The sequence below is a fragment of the Pongo pygmaeus genome, chromosome 8 (genome assembly GCF_028885625.2).
Source record: "Pongo pygmaeus isolate AG05252 chromosome 8, NHGRI_mPonPyg2-v2.0_pri, whole genome shotgun sequence".
Lineage (NCBI taxonomy): Eukaryota > Metazoa > Chordata > Mammalia > Primates > Hominidae > Pongo > Pongo pygmaeus.
The window spans coordinates 82,527,384-82,551,239 of record NC_072381.2 but is presented as its reverse complement, the minus strand read 5'-3'; the positions used below and the strand labels follow the sequence as shown (position 1 = coordinate 82,551,239).

General features: G+C 37.5%; 1 protein-coding gene across 7 annotated transcripts in view; it reads right to left on the bottom strand.

Moving 5' to 3' along the window:
* ANK3 (ankyrin 3) overlaps positions 1 to 23,856 on the bottom strand; it is a 699,134-nt gene that overhangs the window by 5,573 nt on the left and 669,705 nt on the right. For 6 of the 7 annotated variants that reach the window (XM_054436350.2, XM_054436348.2, XM_054436349.2 and 3 more), the window contains 2 exons: positions 21,550 to 21,928; positions 8,651 to 8,738 (listed from right to left, as the gene is read on the bottom strand). In XM_054436350.2, the coding sequence (XP_054292325.1) occupies positions 8,670 to 8,738; positions 21,550 to 21,928 (448 nt within the window). In that variant the 3' untranslated portion in view covers positions 8,651 to 8,669. Of the gene's footprint in view, positions 1 to 8,650; positions 8,739 to 10,056; positions 10,117 to 10,242; positions 10,327 to 17,383; positions 17,471 to 19,584; positions 19,636 to 21,549; positions 21,929 to 23,856 lie in introns of all 7 variants that reach the window. The other variant, XM_063669954.1, reaches the window with a different exon arrangement.

The following is a 23,856-nucleotide window of genomic DNA, read 5'->3' as shown; positions in this document are numbered from 1 at the left end:
ACAGTGCTTCTCAAAGTTTAATCTGCATTACACAGGAATCTTTGAGTATAGATTCTGATTCAGTAGGTCAGTGTGTCTGAAATTCTGTTTTGTTTGTTTGTTTGTTTGTTTTTGAGACGGAGTCTTGCTCTGTCGCCCACGCTGGAATGCAATGGCATGATCTTGGCTCACTGCAACCTCCACCTCCCGGGCTCAAGTGATTCCCCTGCCTCAGCTTCCTGAGTAGCTGGGATTAAAGGCGCCCACCACCATGCCTGGCTAATTTTTTGTATTTTTAGTACAGATGGGGTTTCACCATGCTGGCCAGGGTGGTCTTGAACTCCTGACCTCAGGTGATCTGCCCGCCTCAACCTCCCAAAGTGCTGGGATTACAGGCGTGTCACCATGCCCAGCCTGAAATTCTGTGTTTCTAACAGACTTTTAGGCATGCTGATACTGTGGTCCACAGACTTCACTCTGAGGATCTAGATTACATGCCAGGTATCAACTACAAATTGTTTTCCAACTTCATCGTCTTTGCTCATGATTTTGTATCCACCTATACTTGCCTTCTCTGATTATCATCTATGGCTAATTCCTCTTCTACCCTTCAAATTTGTTTCAAATGCCACCTCCTTGAAAGTTCAGACTTCTTTCCCTAATGAAATCCACCTTTGTAGTTCAACTCTTACTCATCTTTGAGACTTAGCTGTGTCATGGCTTAAGGAAAGCCTGAGCCCACTGAGGACAAAGAGGTCTTTACTCTAGTTCTTTGTTTCTCTCCCTACCCATCTCTCCCTTTCCCTTCTTTTCTCTTTTTCCTTCTCTGTAGTTACAGAAATCATGGACTAAGATTTTTTTCTAAACATTAATTTTAATTACTTTATGTAACTAAGATAAACTACAGTGCAGTTTTAAAGTAATTCCCAATTCAGGTAGCTTTGTTTTTTCACTAATACCAATAAATAGGGCTTTTTTGATTGTTCTTTTCTGTTCACTTGTGATTAAAAAGTATCTTAAGTCAAAGGGCTGGAAAAAAATACTGGAAAACTGTTCATTTGTGTTTTAGCAGTGAAAGAAAAACCTAACAGTAATAAAATTTTATTACTGTTATTGTTTTTATTAGGTAAAGATATTTATTCTAAACTGTTCTAAAGTGGATTAGCTAATTTAATCCTAATAATCGTGAGGTACTATTATTTTTCCCATTTTATAGATAAGAAAATAGAGCCACAAAGCTTTTATTTATTTATTTTTTAATTAATTTAGTTTTTTCGAGATGGAGTCTTGCTCTGTCACCCAGGCTGGAGTACAGTGGTACGATCTTGGCTCGCTGCAACCTCTGCCTCCTAGGTTCAAGCGATTCTCCTGCCTCAGCCTCCTGAGTAGCTGGGACCACAGGTAGGTGCCACCACGCCTGGCTAATTTTTGTCTTTTTAGTAGAAATGGGTGGGGTTTCACCATGTTGGCCAGGCTGGTCTCTAACTTCTGACCTCAGGTGATCCACCCACCTTGGCCTCCCAAAGTGCTGGGATTACAGGTGTGAGCCACTGCGCCCGGCCAAAAAGAGAGCCACAAAGCTTTTAAATAGTGAGCTCAAGGTTACACAGTTAATATATAGTGGAGCCAGAATTGGAAATCAAGCCACCTGCCTCTAGCTCTTATCTTGAAGCCAAGGCTTTTGTTAATAGGAATTTTTTAAGGGTAAGAAAAATAAAAAAGGGCCAGGTGTGGTGGCTCACACCTATAATCCCAGCACTTTGGGAGGCCGAGGCAGGCAGATTACCTGAGGTCGGGAGTTTGAGACCAGCCTGACAAACATGGAGAAACCCCATCTCTACTAAAAATACAAAATTAGCCACACTAATTTTATTTCTTTAAATAAAAAATATTATATATTTTTAAGAAAAATAAAAAATATATAATATAAAAACATATTTACTCTATATGAATTCTGGTAAAATATTCTGGAGGGCAAGGTCCTGAATTTGTAGTGAAGCAATTCAGCCCATAGCTCTAACTTCTGAGAATCAGAATCAGGAAATCCAGACCTGTCATTAACTGCACTCAGCCTTAGAGATTTTGCTGTCTCTTTGTCACTGTTCATTCCTTAGTAAAGAGGAACAAGAATACCTGTTTTACTAATTTCCTAGGGCTATTATGAGAAACAAGTGATGTGAAATAATAGAAACTTCTGAAGTGTAAACCACTATCACATGCAGAGGATTTCAGACACTGCTGTTCTCACTTCTTATATTCTAGCATCACTGGCTGCTGCTTCTTAGTTCACCAGCCTCTGTAATACAAAGCTCTTCAAGGTTCTGTTCTTGGTTCTCCTAATACTAGTAGCAATAGCTGACACTTATTGAGTGCTTACTAAGGAGGGTCATGGTTGGAGCTCTGCGGAAGAGAGAGGTCAGAGGCATTTATTTATTTATTTATTTTTGAGACGGAGTCTTGCTCTGTCGCCCAGGCTGGAGTGCAGTGGCAAGATCTCGGCTCACTGCAAGCTCCACCTCCCAGGTTCACGCCATTCTCCTGCCTCAGCCTCCTAAGTACCTGGGACTACAGGTGCCCGCCACCACACCCGGCTAATCTTTTTGTATTTTTAGTAGAGACAGGGTTTCACCGTGTTAGCCAGGATGGTCTAGATCTCCTGACCTCGTGATCTGCCTGCCTCGGCCTCCTAAAGTGCTGGGAATACAGGCGTGAACCACCGCATCTGGCTGAGGAAATTTTTTTAAACTCTGAAATGTTGCCTTTGAGGACTCAACTTTTGAGCCCCTTCTTGGCTTACTTCAGCTTTCTCCCTAGGTAATCACATCTATTCACTGGTGTTCAATACCCATTTATTTTGTGATGATTCCCACATTTTTATATGCACAGCGCCAACTTTTCCTCAGAGCTTTGGACTTGTGTATGTAACATAAATACTTGGATGTCTCATAGCATTTCAAACTCAAGTCCAAGCCTGAATGCCTGTCATTCTTCTTAAAACTCATTCCTCTTCCACTTCTGCTTCTTTCTCTATCATCTAGTTGCTTATGCCAGAAATCTAGGAGTCATTTTTGACTCAATGATTCTTCTCCACTCTACCCACCATGCTAATCTATCAAGTGCTATCAATCTTCCCAGCTGAAGCCACCATTATGGCTTAGTTGAACTGAAGCAATAAGTTCCTAACTGGCTACCTTCATTTTATTCTTGTCCCCCTATCCATTCTCTAGATAGTCCGTGCTTTTATTTTTTTTTTTTAAAGAGGGAAAAAAGACCAAGTTAGGTCCTTGCTTAAAATCCTTCAGAGGCTTCGAATTCCTCTAAACATGCACACAAACAATTATTTTATTAAGTTCAAGGGTACATGTGCAGGTTTGTTACAGATTATTTTGTCACCCAGGTACTAAGCCTAGTACCGAATAGTTACTTTTTCCTCTCCTCTCCCCTCTCACCCTCAAGTAGATCCCAGTGTCTGTTGTTTCCCTTTATGTGTCCATGTGTTCTCATCATTTAGCTTCCACTAAATGAGAACATACAGTATTTGTTTTCTGTTCCTGTGTTAGTTTGCTAAGGATAATGGTCTCTAGCTCTATCTATGTTCCTGCAAAGGACATGCTCTCGCTCTTTTTTTATATCTGCATAGTATTCCATGGTGTATGTGTGTGTACCACATTTTCTTTATCCAGTCTACCATTGATGGGCATTTAGGTTGATTCCATGTCTTTGCTATTGTGAATAGTGCTGCAGTGAACATACATGTGCAAGTGCCTTTGTGATAGAACAATTTATATTCCTTTGGGTACATACACCCAGTAATAGGATTGCCGGGTTGAATGGTAGTTCGTTTTTAGCTCTTTGAGGAATTGCCACACCACTTTCCATAATGGTTGAACTAATTTACACTCCCACCAACAGTGTATAAATGTTTCCTTTTCTCCACAACCTTGCCAGCACCTGTTATTTTTTGAGTTTTTAATAATAGTCATTCTGACTGGTGTGACATGGTATTTCATTGTGGTTTTGATGTGCAATTCTCTAATGAACAGTGATGCTGACCTTTTATTCATATGCTTGTTGGCCACATGCCTGTCTTCTTTTGAAAAGTGTCTGTGCATGGCTGGGCACAGTGGCTTGCGCCCGTAATTCAAGCACTTTGGGAGGCCAAGGTGAGTGGATCACTTGAGGTCAGGAGTTTGAGACCACCCTGGCCAACATGGTAAAACCCTGTCTCTACTAAAAATACAAAAATTAGCGGGGCATGGTAGCATGTGCCTGTAATCCCAGTTACTCAGAAGGCTGGGGCATGAGAATCGCTTGAACCCGGGAGGCAGAGGTTGCAATGAGCCGAGATTGTGCTACTGCACTCCAGCCTGGGCAACAGGTGAGACTGTCTCAAAAATAAGAAACAAAAAGTGTCTGTTCATGTTCTTTGCCCACTTGTTAATGGGGTGGGTTGTTTTTTGCTTGTAAAAAGCAAAAATTGACAAACTGGACCTAATTAAGGAGCTTCTACACAGCAAAAGAAACTATCAACAGAATAAAGAGACAACCTACATAATGGGAGAAAATATTTGCAAACTATGTATCTGACAAAAGTCTAACATCCAGCATCTATAAGGAACTTAAATTCCCTTTAGAATGAAATCTAAATCCTTTCCTCTGGCCTACAGGGCTCTGAATGATGGTGTGTGTGTGTGTGTGTGTGTGTGTGTGTGTGGTTTTTTTTTTTTAATGTTGTGCCTATCACCAGCTCACCTAACATATTTGAAGAAATGAAAGATCACACACCAATCTTACATATTTGAAGAAATGAAAGATCATGCACTGATCTTTCATTTCTTCAACTATGTTAGGCCTTTTCCCGCCTCAGGGTGTTTGCACATGTTGTACCCTTTGCTTGGGGTCCTCTTCTTCTCCGTTATTTTCATAATTGGTGCCACCGATGAGGTCTTAACTTAAATGTCATGATTTCAGAGGGACCTTCCCTAGCCCCCCAAGTCTAAGTACATTCTTACATTCTTTCATTGGATCCTGGACTTTGTATTTTCAGTGTTTAAACATTTGTCCCATTTCTTTTTCCCATTGCAGACTGGGAGATCCAGAAAGACAGGGACCATGAAGCATTTATTCACTATTGTATATCTAGTCCTTCCACTTTAAGCTAGGCAGATGGCCAAATATTCTTTGAAGAAATAAATGAAATGGGTTAACTTTTTGGCCTCAGGTAAAGGGCTGCCTTGACAAGCATGGGCACTCTTGCCACTCTTGGCTTACACATGGCTGTGAGAACCTGAGCATTTTCCTAGAGGAGGTTTAGAATACAGTATGTGTCATGCAAGTCTTTGCCATGGCTTAAATGACCTTTTATCTGGGGATCTTCCCTTGCCATGACCTCACAAATCAGCCCCCTTTTTTGGTATTTGAAGTAAAAATCTAGAGATTTAGAAATGAAGTCTTGCTTTGTTTAAGAAAAAAGAATAAAAACTATGAGTCCTTTCACCATGTAGAGTAAGAAGAAATTTATGACAGGTTACTTTTGTGCTTGTATTCGATTCAGAATTTGCTTTTGGGTCTCTAATGATCAAATACTATTTATTAATATAAGTAGTAGTTAAGATCTATGTTCTAGATAAGTTCAAATTTTATTCTTTTGCTCCCTAGCTGTAGTACCTTGAGTAAATCATTTAAGTTTTCTAAACCTCAGTTTCCCTATTTTTTAAAAAAAGGGGTTGGGGGATAGTTGTATTTACCTTACAGCATTGTTTTGGGGATTTTCTAAGGTAATATATACAATTATTTACCTAGTGCCTGCCGTATAGCAATAATTTCACAGAAGATGATGATGATTATTCTTTGTAAATAATTTTAGAGAGATAGCTTAGTGTAATAGAACACTAGGCTGAGAATCAATAATCTTGACTTCAAGTCTTAGCTGTACCAATCATAAACTGTGTGAAGGCAGAAATATCATTTGACCTGTCTGAGCCTTAATATCCTCATCTGTAAAAGGTCACAAGCAAAATTGCCTGACTTGCCTTAAGGCTTGTTGGAAGGATTAAATAAGACAAAAATGTAAAAGTACTTTGTAAACTATAAATCACTATATACTATGTACAAATCTTGAAAGTCATTGGCTTTTCTCTTTAAAAATAGGATGGTTATGACACAATGTTAAAGAAAAGCAGGTGCAGAGTTCAGATAGCTCAAAATTCAACTGGTTCTAAAATGGGAAATACAAATTTTGATGTTACCATCTAAGACTCAGTCATTTTGGCAGCATTCTACTTGCTTAGTTGTTGTTTTTTTTTTTTTTTTTAAAGAGGCAGCCAGCATGACTATAAAAACTCTCAGTATATTTGCAAATTGATTTTTCCGGAGCACATACATTCAGTCTCCTGGAATTCCAGGCAGTATTCTTGGACTCATTCCCTAAGTTCACTTACAGAAGGTAAACACTACCTGGAAAGTAAAATTAGGCTTGTCAAGTCACTGTTCTTTCAATCTGACACATTGTTTGCTTTAGCTGAGGTTATTTTCACATTCATATGAATCTACCCAACGTTCTCTCTCCTTTGAGTGGTGCAGCAAGTGAGTCTGACAACTTCTTTACAGGATGATTATTTAAAATTTTAAAACCTCCGTTATATTTAGTGAGCAAGCTGTTTTTAAATTAACACAGTCTAAAGGACCCTGGAAGCATAGCGCTGTCATATTTTTTGGTGTCATTTATTCACAGATATTAGGAATATGTCATTGTAGAAAATGGCTCAGCTGGTGTAGGTAACCCTTTTGGTTCTTTTCCACTCGGAGCCTGCAAATATGATTGAACAAGCTGCTAAACTTTAGGGGCATACTACAGATGACTGAACTCTTTTCTACTCTTGTTTCATTTTTCACTTAGAATTGCATAAATAGACGAATTCAAGATAACAAACTCATGCTTAGTATTTTGTGGATCTGCTATAGGGAGAAGCCTTTCACCAGGTTCAGCAGTAGGGCATGCATAGGAGTGGGTTCATTCTAGCTACTGCTACATTGATGTCATCCTTCATTTTCTCATCTTGGATCCTTCTCATCCAATAAAAACCAAGGTGTGTTGATATTTTTTTATTTAGCCATCCTCACTGCCAAGCTAGCTTCTGCAATAGTCCCTGAACAGGTTTTCTGTTCATCCACCAGTGCCCCTTCCAATTCATTAACTACCCTGCATTTACAGCGGGTGATGCAGAACATATAAACTGGATCATACCTCACTCTTGCCTAAAATCCTTTAGTGGTTTCCCACTGCTTTTCAGGTACAGCCCAGAATCCTTACAGAGATGACTGACTCCTACTCATTCTTTAAAATTCAACTCAAACATCACATTCTCAAGGAAACCTTCCCCATCACCTCCGACCCAGGTTAAGTCTCTGGCAAACAAGTGGACACTGGAGGCAGCTTGTTCGGGTTTGTATCCTAGTTCTGCCACTTTTTACTTATGTGAGCTTGGGCAATTTATTTAACCACTTTGGGCCTGTTTCCTCATCTGTCAAATGGGGATGATGAAGGCCTTATCCAGGAGGGTTGGCTGTGAGGATAACCTGAAGAGACGCATAAAACACTGGGAAGAGGATGTGTAGTAAACATTCTTTCCAGAACGCTCTGCAGTTCTCAGTGGTTTTCTCAATGCCATTAAATGGTCATGTGAGAAAGTCTCACAGAAAGAAATGAAGTAAATGTTATACTGAATAAACAAATGATAAGCCTTGAGGGGAGGGAGAATTGAGAACTTATCTGGGCCTTAGTTAGCTCACACATAAAATTACAGGCAGTGAAACTAGATTACTTCCCAGTTCCTTCCCTTAGCACTCTGCATACCAGTACTCTGGCAAGTAGGGAACAGCAGATGCATGAAAATGAAAACTAGAATCTGTTTTCTCTTTCTTATTACTTTAACCTGTGGGGCTAAGAGGACTGGTGGTGAACTAAAGAAGTGATTTTGCTTCACCTTACTGACTATAGAGGACTTTCTTTTTCACCCCAAATGGCCTAATTGTAGCTAAGGAGAAATAAATAGGACAATGTAAAAGGAAAATAATGTGATCTGTAAAGAAAAGTACAGGCAAATGTAAACAAAGCTCACTTACTAAACATTTAACTTAAAAAACAACAGTGCCATTAACCTCCTATTTTTTCCTTTTGTTTCTATAAAATACCAGATAGATATGTCAGTTGTTTAATTTTGACTTGGAATCTCACTTTATTTCAACCAAAATGATATCCTCAGATGCTGTTCTGCTAAAATGGTGAAAGTCTGGATCAATAAAACTCTTGAGTATAACTGTAAGAAGTATTTGTTGCCAAATAGTCTTCCTGTTAGATTGTATAAGGCTATTGTATTTCATAGTGAGCCTTTACTCTTATCACTATTTATATTTGCTTCTGCAAACATAATTTACAATTAAATTGCTGCCTAATTTGTGAGGGGAAAGTTAATGGACTGTGAAACCGAAGTCAAGTTTCATTGTCTATATATATGCAAACATCAACAGAACTTGAACAACTTCGTATTTGATTTTCAAAGCTGGAATTCAGTGAAAAGGAAAGGACGGGGAAAATCTGAATCACTTATTTAGTGAAATTTATAAGTTTCACAGGAATTTAAGTCCTACTGTTGATATGAACACACCTCACCTTTACTGACCATTCGCTGTTACGAGTGGCTCTTCTTTTCCACATGCCGGATTTCTTTCTTCGTTTTCACCTTAAAACCTTCTCCCTGCTTTAAAAGGAATGTACATATTAAGATTTCACAGTGAAACAGTTTCAGTTATAAAGCAGTCCCATTCTGATCCTTGGAGGCTGGATTAGGATAAGTGAAACAGTTTAAAGCACTTTGTCACTTCATGTCCAAAAATACATACAATCTTTAGCTTAACCACACAGTTTAGCATCATCAAGGCAAGCTAGAGAGCACTGTCAAAATGAATACAACATAATTGTACTTGACAGTAATTCAGTAGGTTAGTGATAAATCAAAATAACGAACAGGCTATCCATTTCCTATAGTAAGCTAAAAGAAATCAGCACCACAGCTCACAAGGCAGCAGAATTGTAAACAATCTGTTGCAATGAGATTCAAACTTCTTAGTTAAGTACTAGTCCATGGAAATGCTGTTGATCTGAGGGACTTTTTTAAGTTAGTGGAATTGCCAATAACTTCCTCTTACTGTCAGACCAAGGAAGCATCTATTTTGCATAAACAAATCCTCTCTTCACTGAGCATCAGGAATACAGTTCTCCGAGAGCAAGGTTGTGGCACAAATACTCAGTTTTTACCCAATTTTTAACAGAAAACAAATGAAGCCTTTTCAATTTTGTGATTTGTACTTCTGATAAATTTTCAGTTTACTTTTTCTAATGTAAACATAGTCTATTGAAGTTTCTATTTTTAAATTGAAAAGGGTAGAGAACTGAGAAACAAGTGAAAAATAACCAGAGATGTTTTCTCTGAGAGAAAGGGGTTGACTGGAGGGATTCTTTAACTGGCACTTTGGAAACGGGCTGTTATAAACCCAAAGAGGGGAACCCCCTCCTCAGATTAAGTTGGAGTAATTCAGATTTCCCTGCAGAACATATTGGAAAGAGAAAATGTATGGATCCGATGTGCAGATCTTGAACTGAGCCTTTTGCCATTCTAACTTTTAAAGCCTGTGCTTTTGGAGTGCTCTCCGCCCCTGTCCCAACAGACACTCTGCTGAAGGCCAAGCCCTGGGTGGGGCTGAAGCACTGCTCTGAGGTTTAGTGGTGAATGGTGAAGGTTTTATCTTCTTTCTCCCTCAAACTGGCACATTCTGTCCCCTATAAATGACCTTATCTTTGTGAAAACTCCGAAGACAGTAAAAAGAAAAAAAAGTATGTAACAAAGAATGTTAGGAAGAAAAGTATTTTTCTTTGACCCTGATCAAATGCATAAGATGTCAAAAGCAGCAAACACTTCAAGCTGCAACACTGCAGATGCCAGCTTGTTAGCAGCAATTTCTAGGGAGTGCACAAAGCTTTTGTCCTCTACATTCTCTTTGGCAATCCGTCTCCATTACCACATCATCATGTTTTCTCTCTTGTGGGATAACAATTCGTCTTAATACTTTCCGGGTGATCTGTAGGAAGTAATGGTGAAAAGTAGAGATTTTTCTTTCAGGAGATGACACTACAGCACAAAAGTAGCAGAGTTTTTAATGCAGAAAATCTAAATTCCAAGAGAAGCATGAAATCTCGATGATTACTTTTCTGGTGATGAGGTTGCCTTCTTCATCGGTAAATTGTTCTTCTGTGACAGATTCACCAGGAATGTTTTTTGCTTCCTCTCCCTAAAGGATGTGGCATAAAGATTAGCAACATACTAGATGGAGAAATCTCCACACTACTCCAAACACCACACACATGCTCTGGAATTTTAGAGAAATAAGTTATAAATTCTACTTGCTACTCCAGTGCAAGGGAAAAAGGCTGACTTCACTGACAGTTGTTTAGCAGTCAACAACATTCAAGCATTAAACCTCAAGTATGTATAAGCAGGATGATTAGCAACAGATTCCAGAAGGAAGAATTTGAAAATACATAATTATAGGATGCAGTTACACACTGTAAACCAAAAGGCTTCGTATGTTGAAACAAATTTTAGCCAAGGATTAGAGCTCTGATTAGATCGTCTCACTTTAAGCACTGTTTCTTCATTAGTTCTGCCAAATCTCTAGAGATTTTTGTGGATTGAGTTTTATCTAACTTGAACTAAGATAGTACCTTAGTTTGGGCATGATATTTATCACTCTGGTTTATTTAAAAATTCATTCACTAAAGATAATACATACATTTTTTGAAAGATTATGAGAAAAGTTGAGGGTACAGAGAGAATCTTGTTTTGAAGACTGAATCTTTCATAGCACTTAAAATAAGTGATAATAATTGTGTCGGATATAGTACATAGTTTATACGCTGAAGTACCTTCATTGCCATAGGCAAAAAAAATAGATAAAATCAATCCCAAGGGAATTTAAGATGATATCTTCTGATCTATGCACCTACAATCTATAAGAACACAAAGTTGTTTTGTAATAAAAAAAATGAGAACAAAACAATAGTGTTTTAGTCTTTATTCTGTCATTTTTAAACCAGAACTGCTGCATCTCTACTGGCTGTAACATATGGCAGTCATAGAATGTGCTCACCATCGGCTGGCATTGACAAAATTATCAGAGCCACTATTTTTTACATTCCAGTAACACGGAGTTAGAATCTGGCTTTCTGATTTGTTATCTAATTTTAGAGCGGAAACTCTGAAAGGTCTCACTCTGAGTTTTAAAAACAGAATACATTCTTAACTCTCCAGGGTGGGCGCCTATTTTCCTGTCATAGACAGCTTGGTGGATTTAGATGGCTCCATAGCATCTCTCCACTAGCTCTATGATTATATAACAAGACAAACTACTCAGCAAAAGTAGGACCATATCTGCAATACATTACCTTCATTTGTGTTTAACTTAAGATTTGTGCCACTTATAGTTCGGGAGAACAAGGATAAAGATCTTAAGGATGGACTAGTATTCCGGGGACCTATTGATCTGTCAGTCAAACTTCTTACTGAAAGGTGAAATGGATAATGCTGCTTGGCAGTGTACAGATGTGGTTTTGTTTTGTTTTGTTTTAGGGAAAATGGCCAATCACAAAAACAGCTGTCTTCCTGGAAAAGTGAGATTCTAACTCTTTGTGTTACTGGAATGGAAAAGATGGTGGCTCTGATAATTTCGCCAGCCAATGGTGAGAACATTCTATGATTGCCATATGTCACAATCAGTAGAAAGGCAGTTCTGGTTCAAAATAACAGAATAAAGACTAGAACACTATTGTTTTGCTAACAAAGTTTTGTTCTCATTTTTTTTTTCTTATTACAAAGTGACTTTGTGTTCTTACAGTTTGTGGGTGCATAGTTCATGACAATGGGCGGGACATTTAACTTGTTTTTCCTCACTGTGGTATAGGTGGAATGAAAATAAAACAAGGTGTTTCTTGATCTTGTTTAGTGCATCACCAATCTTGCTTATGATAAGTTTGAATCAGCACAGTGAAGAGAGGGGAGAAAAACTGGAAAAATGTAGAGGTCTTGTGTAAATGCACTAAAATTTGCAACAAGTTTTTAATGGCAGTGTTATTTGTATTTTCTATGGTTGGTGGTTTCGAATGTTTGGAGAAAACCCAAAATTTTATTTTAAAAGTAAAGTCATAAAGACAGCAAAAAAAGCCAATAAAAAGTAATGAAAGTTTTCCTTATAGCTTAAACATGAATGACAAATATTTTTAAGCTAACTTTTGGAAATGTATACCTCTTTGAGTGATAGACAATTAAAGAACCGAGGAAAATCCCTAAAATGGTATCCTAATGGGCAGGTACTGAATGAATCTTTTTGTGGGAAAAGGTGGAAGTTAATTTTTGAATTGTTTGGACAATCTCTGAAAGGACTATGAAGTAAGCATATGTATAAGCATGGTGAATACATACAAGTATGTATTCACTGACTTATCGATTCATTGACTTAGATTAATAGCCTTACAAAAAGAAAAACCCTACTTATAAATAATAAGCCAAAATGAATAGGAGGAATAGATTAGATAGGAGTTGATTAAATAGATAGGAAAGACAGCAGGGAGTTGTAAAATATGTTTTTAAAAAATTTATCCATCTTTAATTCTGTCAACTATATTAGAGACCAAATGTTACCTAAGAGAGAGCTCTAAGGCTTCTCTTCAATGGCAGAAAGTAATCTCAAATTTTTTTTTTTTTTTTTTTGAGATGGAGTCTCGCTCTGCTCACTGCAAGCTCCGCCTCCCGGGTTCACGCCATTCTCCTGCCTCAGCCTCCTGAGTAGCTGGGACTACATGCACCCGCCACCACGCCCGGCTAATTTTTTGTATTTTTTAGTAGAGACAGGGTTTCACTGTGTTAGCCAGGATGGTCTCGATCTCCTGACCTCGTGATCCACTTGCCTCGGCCTCCCAAAGTGCTGGGATTACAGGCCTGAGCCACCGCGCCCGGCCTCAGTGAGGTTTTTAAAGTTCTTGAAAACACTTAGTATTTTTAAGTAAACAAAATTGTCCCCGTGGTCTTGTTGACAACATCATTTCTGGCAACCTCCCTTCCCTTCCCCCCGACCATTATAAAGGAAAATTATAGCACACGTGGTGTTACATTTTCAGCTCTGGTGACGGCCTTAATGAAAATTAACTGTACTTCCCTCTGGACTCCTGCTAGAAGCACTGCATTTTATAACTTTTATTTCTCTTTGAATTTTTGAATAAAATGGAAGAGTGACAATATGAAATGTACCAATTTGCTTTGATGGATACATTAAAACTTGAATTGTCCAAAAATAGGACTGATGCGATATATTCTACAAAAAGCAAGTACTAAGCAATATGAATAGTAAGAAACCTACATATTTTACACACGTATTTGTATATGTATGTAAAAACAATCTGAAGCTTGCGAAGAGTGGTTACCTCTGGGAAATGGAAGGAACAGATAGAACTTACCATACGTTTGAACTGCCTGATTTAGCAGAAACATGCATGTAAGCTCTTATTTAGAAAACCAGTAAAAATGTTGAAAAATTGAAATAAAAACACAGTTGTACTATATAGTAAAAATTCAGTTATTTGAATTTTATGAAACTTCACAATAGTTTGGTTGTGTGTTGGTTTACAGTTTTTTACCTTTGCAGTTACTGGATTTGCTAAGCTAATAAGGTAAACTCAGGACTGGTTAGTAACATAAATTGCTTCTAAGCATTTGAAACCACTGTGATATTATCAAATTGTGTAGAGATCAAAATTTTATCAGCACGTTCATTTAAGTCCCATGACAAATGGGAGATTTTGTTGACTTATTCTATAGGAGTTTGAAAACATTAAATGTAAAAAAAAGGTTAAAACTTCATAGAAAAAGAATGGATCCACTTTGAAAGTAAAGAGAAAAATCACCGTCACCTCATTTATTATACAAATAGAATTCTAAGAAGACAGATTTGCCCAGACTTTTGGCAATCCAATCCTTAGCATACACACTGCTTCCTCTGGGAGATACTTCCCAGCCAGAGCTAGCTCTGGGAGGGATGGAACAACCACAGACTAGTTTTCAGAACTGGGATACTAAGTGCTAGGGGGCTTACTATGGCAAACAGTGTTAACTATGCTGGTTCAGTCCAGGTTTGGACAGCATCTATGAAGTAGGTCAAATTCCCAGCATTCCAGCCCCATCAAATGGTTCCCAGGAATGACAGCCCAATGCTGCCTTCTTCTGTGCTGCTGAAAAGATCTGAATGGCCAAATACCTGATTTAGCCTAGCAAAAAGGAATACTTTTTCATTTGTTCTGGAAGAGAATACATTTGTTCCTTAGTATCCACAGGGATTGGTTCCAGGACCCCTGCAGATAGCAAAATCTGCAGATGCTCAAGTCCCAGATATAAAATGGAGTAGTATTTGCATATAAGCTACACATATTCTCCCATATACTTTAAATCACTTCTAGATAACTTATAATACCTAATATAATGTAAATGCTATGTAAGTAATTGTTATACTATATTGCTTCTTACTTCTATTGTTTATTGTTTTTTCTTTTCAAGGTTGGTTGAGTTTGTGCATGTGGAATGCCCAGATATGGAGGTACAATTGTATAGTATTGAGGAAAAAGCACTTCACTAGAGGGCTAGGGATTAGGTTCTAGTCCCAGAGCTGCTGCTGTCTGGCTGTGTGATTTTGAGTAAATAAACTTATCTCCAATCTTCAGTTCTGAGATCTCGGAAACACAGTAATTTTAGTCTCAATGACCCATTTAGGTACTACCTTCCCATTTTATGTTTTTGACAAGAGATGGTTCCCATGTCATATTCATCATATACTATTATAGTCCTCGAGCTCTTTTCCATTAGAAAGATAGCAACATATGGAGTAAAGAGAAAAGCAACAGAAGTGTGACTCTTTGCAATTGCCCCCAAAATCTGAACAGAAAAATAATTTATAAAGTGTTTTTGTTATACCTATAGCTTCCAATGATGATTATAACTATTTTTTAGCCTTTGGTTTTTCCATCTCATATGAAAGGTATCTCTCAAAGCTCGTTTGTGAATGATCCTATTGTTTATACAATGCCTTCCTCAGTTATAAAACCTATTCTCTGATGACTCCACTCAATCTCTCTAAAATTACGTTAACTTCAAGAAGTAATGGGGCTGGGCGCAGTGGCTCACGCCTGTAATCCCAGCACTTTGGGAGGCCAAGGCGGGCAGATCACGAGGTCAAGAGATCGAGACCATCCTGGCCAACATGATGAAACCCCGTCTCTATTAAAAATACAAAAATTAGCTGGGCGTGGTGGCATGCGCCTGTAGTCTCAGCTACTTGGGAGGCTGGGGCAGGAGAATTGCTTGAACTCGGGAGGTGGAGGTTGCAGTGAGCCGAGATTACACCACTGCACTTCAGCCTGGCCACAGAGCGAGACTCCGTCTCAGAAAAAAAAAGAAGCATTTGGGGAGAATACAGACTCCCCTCTTTTTGTGAAACCTACAACATTATAGTGGATTTTCGTCTTTTAAACCTAAGTTCTTAATAAATATGTTAATATGTTATAATCATATTTTAAGCTGAAAAACAAAGATAACTTACTCTAAGAAAATTACTTAATAGCGAACTTGCTGGTGCATGTCTAGAATTCTAGGAGACCAAAGGAAATAGCCCTTATTGATTTGAGAGGTTTTGAAGTTATTGTTTTTGTCTTCTCAGAGGAAAACTTCTTTATCCCCGCCTTCCACTTTTTTTGCATGGCTATATTTGTTTTCTTTTGTCCTGGATAGAAGAAAGTCAACTTCTATCATGGGCAGCTATTATAAAGGAATGTGGTAGATTTAGATGTAACATTAGTATGTGATATGTTAAGCATAAAAGACAAGTTCAAAGCACTATGTGCTTTTTCTAGATGTTTCACTTTAAAATATCATATCTTGAAGACACTGATTATGAGAAAAGCAAAAACTCAGAAAAACTGAATCAAGCATTCCCCCACCCAATCCTAGAGAACATGTGTGAGGTGACTGATTATAAGGATTTTATTGATAGCAGGTTAAATACTTGCAAATGTGCTAGACAGCAATAAGTAATTTGGCTTGCTTATATATATGGAATTTTCAAAGAAGTGATTCGTGGTTTTTAAAGGAACCCTATTGAGCTTACAACTGATTTGCAGGATAACTCAAAATTTAGACAAAGATTTATTTTCTTCCCTAATGTTTCCAGAGTCTTAGAAAAACTGTATTAGGGCAGATTTGGTGGAGTTTCTTCATGAAAAGTGAAAAGCAGCAGGATTAAGAAATTTTGGACACCTGTGCCAACTTCTGTGCTTTCTGTTGGGTCTCTTGACACTTTGGGATTGGATAAGTTTGATAAATGGTTTTCAATAGATATTCTCTTCCTCTTTCTCTCTAGGGCAGTAACCAAGAAGCCTCAAGTTATTTGGATCATATTCAAAAGTCTGTGCATTGAAAATGGCTTTCTAGTTGTCTGAACTCAATTATTCTAACCCTAAGAAAGATCTAATGAAGTAATGAAGACAAGTGGCAGACTGCAAGAAGCATCCTGTGCAACCTTACTATGCATAAGGTAAATGCTTCAACAGACCTTTGTGAAGGAAAGAAAGAATATTTATTAATAGTGTTTTCAATTGTGCCATAATAGGGAAGAATTCTATTTTCCATTTTTTTTAAATTGACTCCTATACTTAAAAATACAGCCTGATTTTTTTCTTGCGTGTTAGTAAAGTTAAACACCTATTTCGGAATTTTTTTTTTTTTTACTTGACTTGCATTGTGTCACATATATCCATGCCAGGTTATAACCTCAAATTCTCAGCTACTGATTGCTTATGAAGAACTGGTTTTAATTTAAAAAATTCTTAAGGCAGTAGTAATTTGAGACTGAGAAGGAAGCCTTTTAATTCTTTCATTCTCTTTCTTCTTTATCGTGCCTCATACCTTATTACAGTTTCTAAGGTTTCAATTGAACATTTCATTTGATATGAACTACTGTGTCACCAAGACAGAATCTTTGCTCATTCACATAACACTTCTTCAAGGAAAGCAGGATACAAATGCCAAGAATTCTCAAATAAAACTACAACCGCCACATATCAAATAGGCCTATACAGAATACCACGCAACATGGCTTTTTTTCTTTTTGGTTGTTGTTTTTACAAGCTTTCAAGGGTGCAAAAAAATTACACAAAGCCATTTCATTATCAAGCATGCTGAAATTTCACAACCACAAGGAAGGAGTTTCTAATAGTACAGCAATGCCACATAATGACCCAGCTACAGGATACCTTTATAATCAAACGCCGGCGAATAACTCGGGTAGTGACTCTCCGTTCTTCCTCTGAGCTTGAATCACTCTCACTGTCTTTCAAGTCCTGATAAATGCATTTTTAGTATAATTTTACCATCACACTTAAAATAAAAGACATTCTGAGAAGGGAAATCAAGAAAGAATTACACTTACTTGATTTTTTTTTTCTTTTTTTTGCCAACTAAAGAAAATCATGATGTATATTTGTGAGAATCTTAAAAAAAATTTAAGTGGAAGAAAATTTTTGACCAGGATTCTAAGTGAAATTACTCTGTGCATGTGTGTGTGTGTGTGTGTGTACAGGTAAAGATCAAGGTAGTTATAAGTTTTTAAAAAATAATTATGGAGACTTTTTGGCATCAGAAACTACAATTAAATCATTCATATTCCTTTTAAAACTAGTTTAAAATCTATATTCATCTACCATGAATGTGTATACCCTTGTAATTTGGGCCACATTTCATTTGATCTACAGAAAGAGGCATAATATTTTGGACTTCTACGAAATTTTGGTCAAATTCGACAACCTTATCAAAAGCTATTTTGAACTTTATTAAAAAGTAAAGAATCTAGCTGGGCACGGTGGCTCACACCTGTAATCCCAGCACTTTGGGAGGCCAAGGCAGGTGGATCACTTGAGGTCAGGAGTTCGAGACCAGCCTGGCCAACATGGTGAAACCCTGTCTCTACTAAAATACAAAAAATAGCTCCTCGGGAGGCTGAGGCAGGAGAATTGCTTGAACCTGGGAGGCAGAGGTTGCAGTGAGCTGAAATCGCGCCACTGCACTCCAGCCTGGGCAATAGGGCAAGACTCCGTCTCAACAACAACAACAACAAAAAGTAAAGAATTTATATTAGCATATTTTGGCACATATACTTATATCAAGAGATTAATATCAGCATAATTTGTACCTAACAAACACATAACTGGTACTGAGAAAGAATTTAATGAAGGAATAAACGTGTGAAAGCTTGAAATCTTTTTTTAAAGAACTGATAATGAAATTAGAATATAAAATAGAATACTTTTCACAGAATATAGTTACTGCACAAAATATTAATTTTCAGGCAATAAAGGTGGGAATCTGGAAAAACTACCAAGAGGCAAACAGTTCATAATTTGAAGGAGAAAGTACCTTTAGCTTTCACTTAGATGCCATGGGGAAGGGTATTTACTGAGTGGTTAAATTTCTAAATTTTAATGGTGGAACTATGAAAATAATTTTGGTACTTTATCTTTGAAGTTAATTCATTACCTCAAATCTAATAATCCCAGAGACAGAATTTAGTGAACATCCACTGGAAAAATGAATTCCAGTATTTGTTTAAAAAAAGTGGAAACAAAATAAAATTGCTATAGGAGGTACAGGTGTTAGATAAAATGCTTTATGAAATGTTAGTTGAATAGATAATAAACTAGGCCATTTTTTTCATCCACAGTAAACTTGACAAGTGTTTTAAAATGTTAAACAGTAATATCAGCCTTGACTTTATAGGAAATTTCACCTCAACAAACCACCCCACTGAACAATATGGTTTTAAAAGGAAATCGTAGCCACTATCCTTACAAAGAGTAAGAACTTGAATTAAGTTTGCTATTATTATTTTAAATTTTTCAGTAAAGGACAGTAAATTTAGGAGACTTAGAATGATCTAAGTATTGTGGAAGGAAGCTTTGCGAAGGCTCAAGAAGGCGGAAAGAGGTAACAGGAATCTGTGTTGATGAAGGAAAAGAATTATTAGTCAGCATTCCGGGATTAATGGGTTGGATGAGGCAAAAGGGAAAACTGAATCTGAATTATCTTACATGGAATCTTAAGTTGAGGAAAGGTTTTCACTTGGGTGAATTCAAAAGTAGAAGAACATCTATGTTAAAGCAAACACAAACAACAAACCTAGAGTTGATTATAGCATAATCCTACAAAAAATTATGTGAGGCCAACCCCTTACATAAAGAAAAAGTGGCCATTTGGTCATTGTTTCAGTTTCCACTTTTTCCCTGGACTCTCTGCTAACCTTAAAGTGAAAATGGAAGAAGAATCTCAGGCTCAGGATTCCTTTTAGTGAATTATCTAGGAATTGGTAAAGGGGAAAACAAGGAAACCAAATGGAATTTTCTCAGTTCTCCTTTGCCATGGGTCGCTGCATGGAAACAGGTGGAAAATAGCAGAATTTTACCTTATAACAGCAGGCAGTCATCCGTGTAAGAGCCGCACCCGGACTTTTGACCTGATTTTTTAGGGGATAAAAAGGGGGCTGTTTTCTGAGATCATACATCAGATGACCTAGTTGGTTGCTATTATACTATGGTATAGCCACAAACGACACATCCTAAACATCTTTGGATTTCTTGTGAGGTCAGGTTCATGTCTCCTAGAAACTTTAATTCCATTATGGATTTTTTAGGTCATGAAGTCTTTCTGCATTAGAATAGGACTCGAAACCAATACCAGAGGCACAAACTCATTTACAAGAAATCTTGAAAATGTTTTCTAATGGTAAATTATTTTCCATTACTGACAAACTCAGCTAAGTTTCCACTCAGGGTTTAAAACTTAATTTTCAACCGTCTTTATGCCAATGGCCAATATGATTTTCCAGTGGCCCATACATATGCACATGTACATACACAGCGGTGTTTATATGTATTTGTATAGACATTTGCCTTTAGAACTTTAACAGGCTTTTGCAGAATAAATAGTCACAGGAAAAATACCACTATGTTATTGCTTCTTTCTATATTTTGTGGGATCATTTTAAAAGGAAACTTATCCAAAACTCACACCACTTAAATATACTGAGTCAAGTCAAAGACAGAAATCAGTATTCAAAACCACACTTGTCAGGACGGAGTTAAAGAAGGCCTGAAAAAGACTTAAAAGAGCTTAAAACTAAAACAACACCATTAATAAAAATTTGGTGAAGGCAGTTATTAAATGAGCTGGAGATTATTTTAGGATATCATTTAAGCAACTGATTACCATCACCAAATCTTATATCAAAGCAACTTACAGGAGGAAAAAAATAGATGATCTAGAACTATACTTCCTCTTACTCTCCCTTCTAACAAGCCTGAAAACAGTCAAACGTTGTCTGCAGAAGGGAAAAGGAAAGGATATGATTACTGATAAGCTGAGAATCAGCTCCTGAGCAACTGAGTTTGCTAAAAGTCTTCCTAAACCTCAAATCAATCTTGAACTCATTATTTTAGAAAATACTTGTTTTTTCCTCCCAAAACACTAAAGTGGGTCTTCAGTGAACTGGATATGTCTCAGCGAAAACTGCAAGTGCTACTATTAATCTCTGTCTGTTGCAGAGTTGATGAAAAGACATAAAAATTGGGAGACTACAAAGCAGTAAAAAATGTAGGAAACAGCTGGTTTTTATTTTCTTATATCCACGTATGAGTCATAATTTCAGTTTAAGATACTTTTAATATCTAAAAATAGAGTAAACCTCAAAGAAAAAAATCTATTAGATTGTACCACAAAAGTACAAAAACAAGCAAATCTATCACAGTAGGTTTTAAAGTGATTAGAAATACATGTTAAGACAATCATCATCAACTTATATAAATTATAAAAATCATACTTCTAATTTTAAATTTCTAACTGCTGTCAACTCACCTCATTTTAGGCTTGGAATTTCATCTCTTTAATTTTTAAAACACGCTTTCAGACAACAGACCATACAGAATAGAACTTAGATGGGTCAGATGCTATAGACTGTTTATGCCAAGGAGCCAGAAAGGATCAGAATGATTATCCTCCTCCCATAAGGAAGAACATGGAGTGGGAGTTAGGAAACCTAAATCCCAGATAAAATATTGGGTCTTAAACTAGTTACTTAATGTCTCTCTGGTTCTCGTCCCTCCTAAAAATGGCTAAACAGATACTTATTCCCTTTTCCAGCACAATGAATGAAGGTATAATCAAATGGCATACATTTTACTCGGAACTTTTTTTAACCTATGTGTTTAACTCAGTACTTTCTTTACCTCCACCATTAGTGCTACAATTTCACACGTTTATAATTTAGAAATTGTAAAAAACCTTGGGCCCCAGGCTACAAGATTAATCCAAAGAAGTAAAGCATCAATACTTTCCATTTCAATGACTGCTACTGGATGACCAGATGACATACCTTTTGCTCAGACCCACTGGACCCCTCTTCTTCATGGAGGTTAAGCCTTGGCTTGCCATCTGCTGGAGAAGTCCTACTCATCTTTTTCATACTGACAGGCACACAGGGTTTAGTCTCTTCTATTAGAAGCTTGCTGGTTTCTTCTAGAGATTTCTGATATGCTGCTAGTGGTGATGCTGGTTCTTCAACATGACCAGATCCATGTATTTTTGGTTTCAGAGTTTCCTTGGTACTCTGTTTTCCTACATCATTTTGGGATTCTGGAAAGTAAGATTTTGTCTTCGCTTCTGGAGTGATTTCTGTATGGCTTCCATTTGCTTCAAATTTTCCAGCTTCTCCTTTGAGATATGAGGTAATGGAATCTCTACACTGGTCAGGGCTGCAACAGGAAATTTGCAAATTTACAATGGCGACATATGACTGAATATAGGTTTCAGAAACTCTAAAGTTTTAAGAACTGTGTCTTTTGACTACTTCTGAAGGCATAAAATACAAAAGTGTGAAAAGTGTGGCCACTGGATTTAAAATGTAGCTGGGCACGGTGGCTCATGCCTGTAATCCCAGCACCTTGGGAGGCTGAGGCGGGCAGATCACCTGAGGTCAGGAGTTCGAGACCAGCCTGGCCAACATGGCAAAACCCCATCTCTACTAAAAATACTAAAATTAGCCAGGCGAGATGGCACGTGCCCGTAATCTCAGCTACTCAGGAGGCTGAGGCAGGAGAATTGCTTGAACCCGGGAGGCAGAGGTTGCAGTGAGCTGAGATTGTGCCACTGTATTTCAGCCTGGGTGACAGAGTGAGACTCTGTCTCAAAATAAATAAATAAAATGTAAAGGGCTCTCATGGGTGGGGTGTCAGGAGGTGCTACACAGCTTCTAGACATCCCCCATATCTCAGTTGCCAAATTGCCTAGCTATGCTCTCATCTAAATATAAAAATTGCAGTTCTGCAGCTACTTGAATTCTATCATCTTGATGAGTGATCCTGAAACGCTCATGGACATACCTAGAGTTCCAAGCCCACCAATCTTAAAGGAGAAGATATTTCAGAATGCTTTTCTATCACCAGTAAAAAATAAACTGCTGGCCAGACTCAGTGGTTCTTGCCTATATTCCCAGCACTTTGGGAGGCTGAGGCAGAAGGATCCCTTGAGGCCAGGAATTTGAGTTCGGCCTGGGTGACGTGGTAAAACCATGTCTCTACCAAAAAACTACAAAAATTAGTGGGCATGGTGGTGCATGCCTGTAGTCCCAGCTACTCGGGAGGCTGAGATGGGAGGATTGCTTGAGCCTGGGAGGCAGAGGTTGCAGTGAGCAAAGATTGAGCTACTGTACAAAAAATTGCGCCCTGTCTCCAAAAAAGAACAAAACAAATTCCTGTGGTCAAGACTGTGGTATTCCCCCAAGAACCCCAAAATCCAATTCTTTGTATATGTTTTCAGTCATGAATCCTGCCGTTACTTTTCCAACTCTAATACCTTTACTTGAATCTCATTTTTCTCTACTCTTGACCTCTGCCAATCTCACTAGTGATTTGAGTGTTGCACACCCTTTTCTACCTACTGAGAGAACTGTTTTTCCCTTAACTATTAAAACTCTTTCCTTTCCAATGCTTTCTTTTAAATTGACTTCTAAGTTTTTTACAAGTTTCAGTATAGACTATTTTTCATTTTTTGTAGCTTGTGTATTATTTTGAGCATCTTTGCTTATTACCGCTAGAAGACAATAACTAGTACAATGCTTTATATGTATAATATATACTTACATATGTGTGTGTACTCCTTTAAATCAGATTCTGATTATCTGAACATACTTATTTTTAAAAGGCATCCATAGCACACTCTATTCTTTATGTGTAAGGATAAATAATCCAAGCATACTGTGAAGATCCTGTAACATATAGCTTTGTGACTTTGGTTTAATTTTCTATTCCCCAGTCCACATTGCTTGCCTACGTTCTCCAACCCTACATATTCTGATAACAGGAGCAAAGTGACTGGCATTTTCCTCCTTCTATGGAACCAGGGGATTCACTAGTGTTTTTTCTGTATAATTCACTGGCAGAGCCTATACAAAACAAGGAATTTCAGCTGGTTTAATAATAATGAACACCTTTCCTATATCTGTTCCCTGATATATAACTATAAATTGTGTGACTATATCTGAACATAGACATCAAAATTAGTACTGTTTGTCTTCTTTGCAATTGTGTCTTTTGTAGGCTGTAGATAGAATTCTTTCATGCCTGCAATTTTTCAAAAGCAGTTTTGTAAACTCCCTCTTTGGGAATTTTTATTGAGCAAGAAG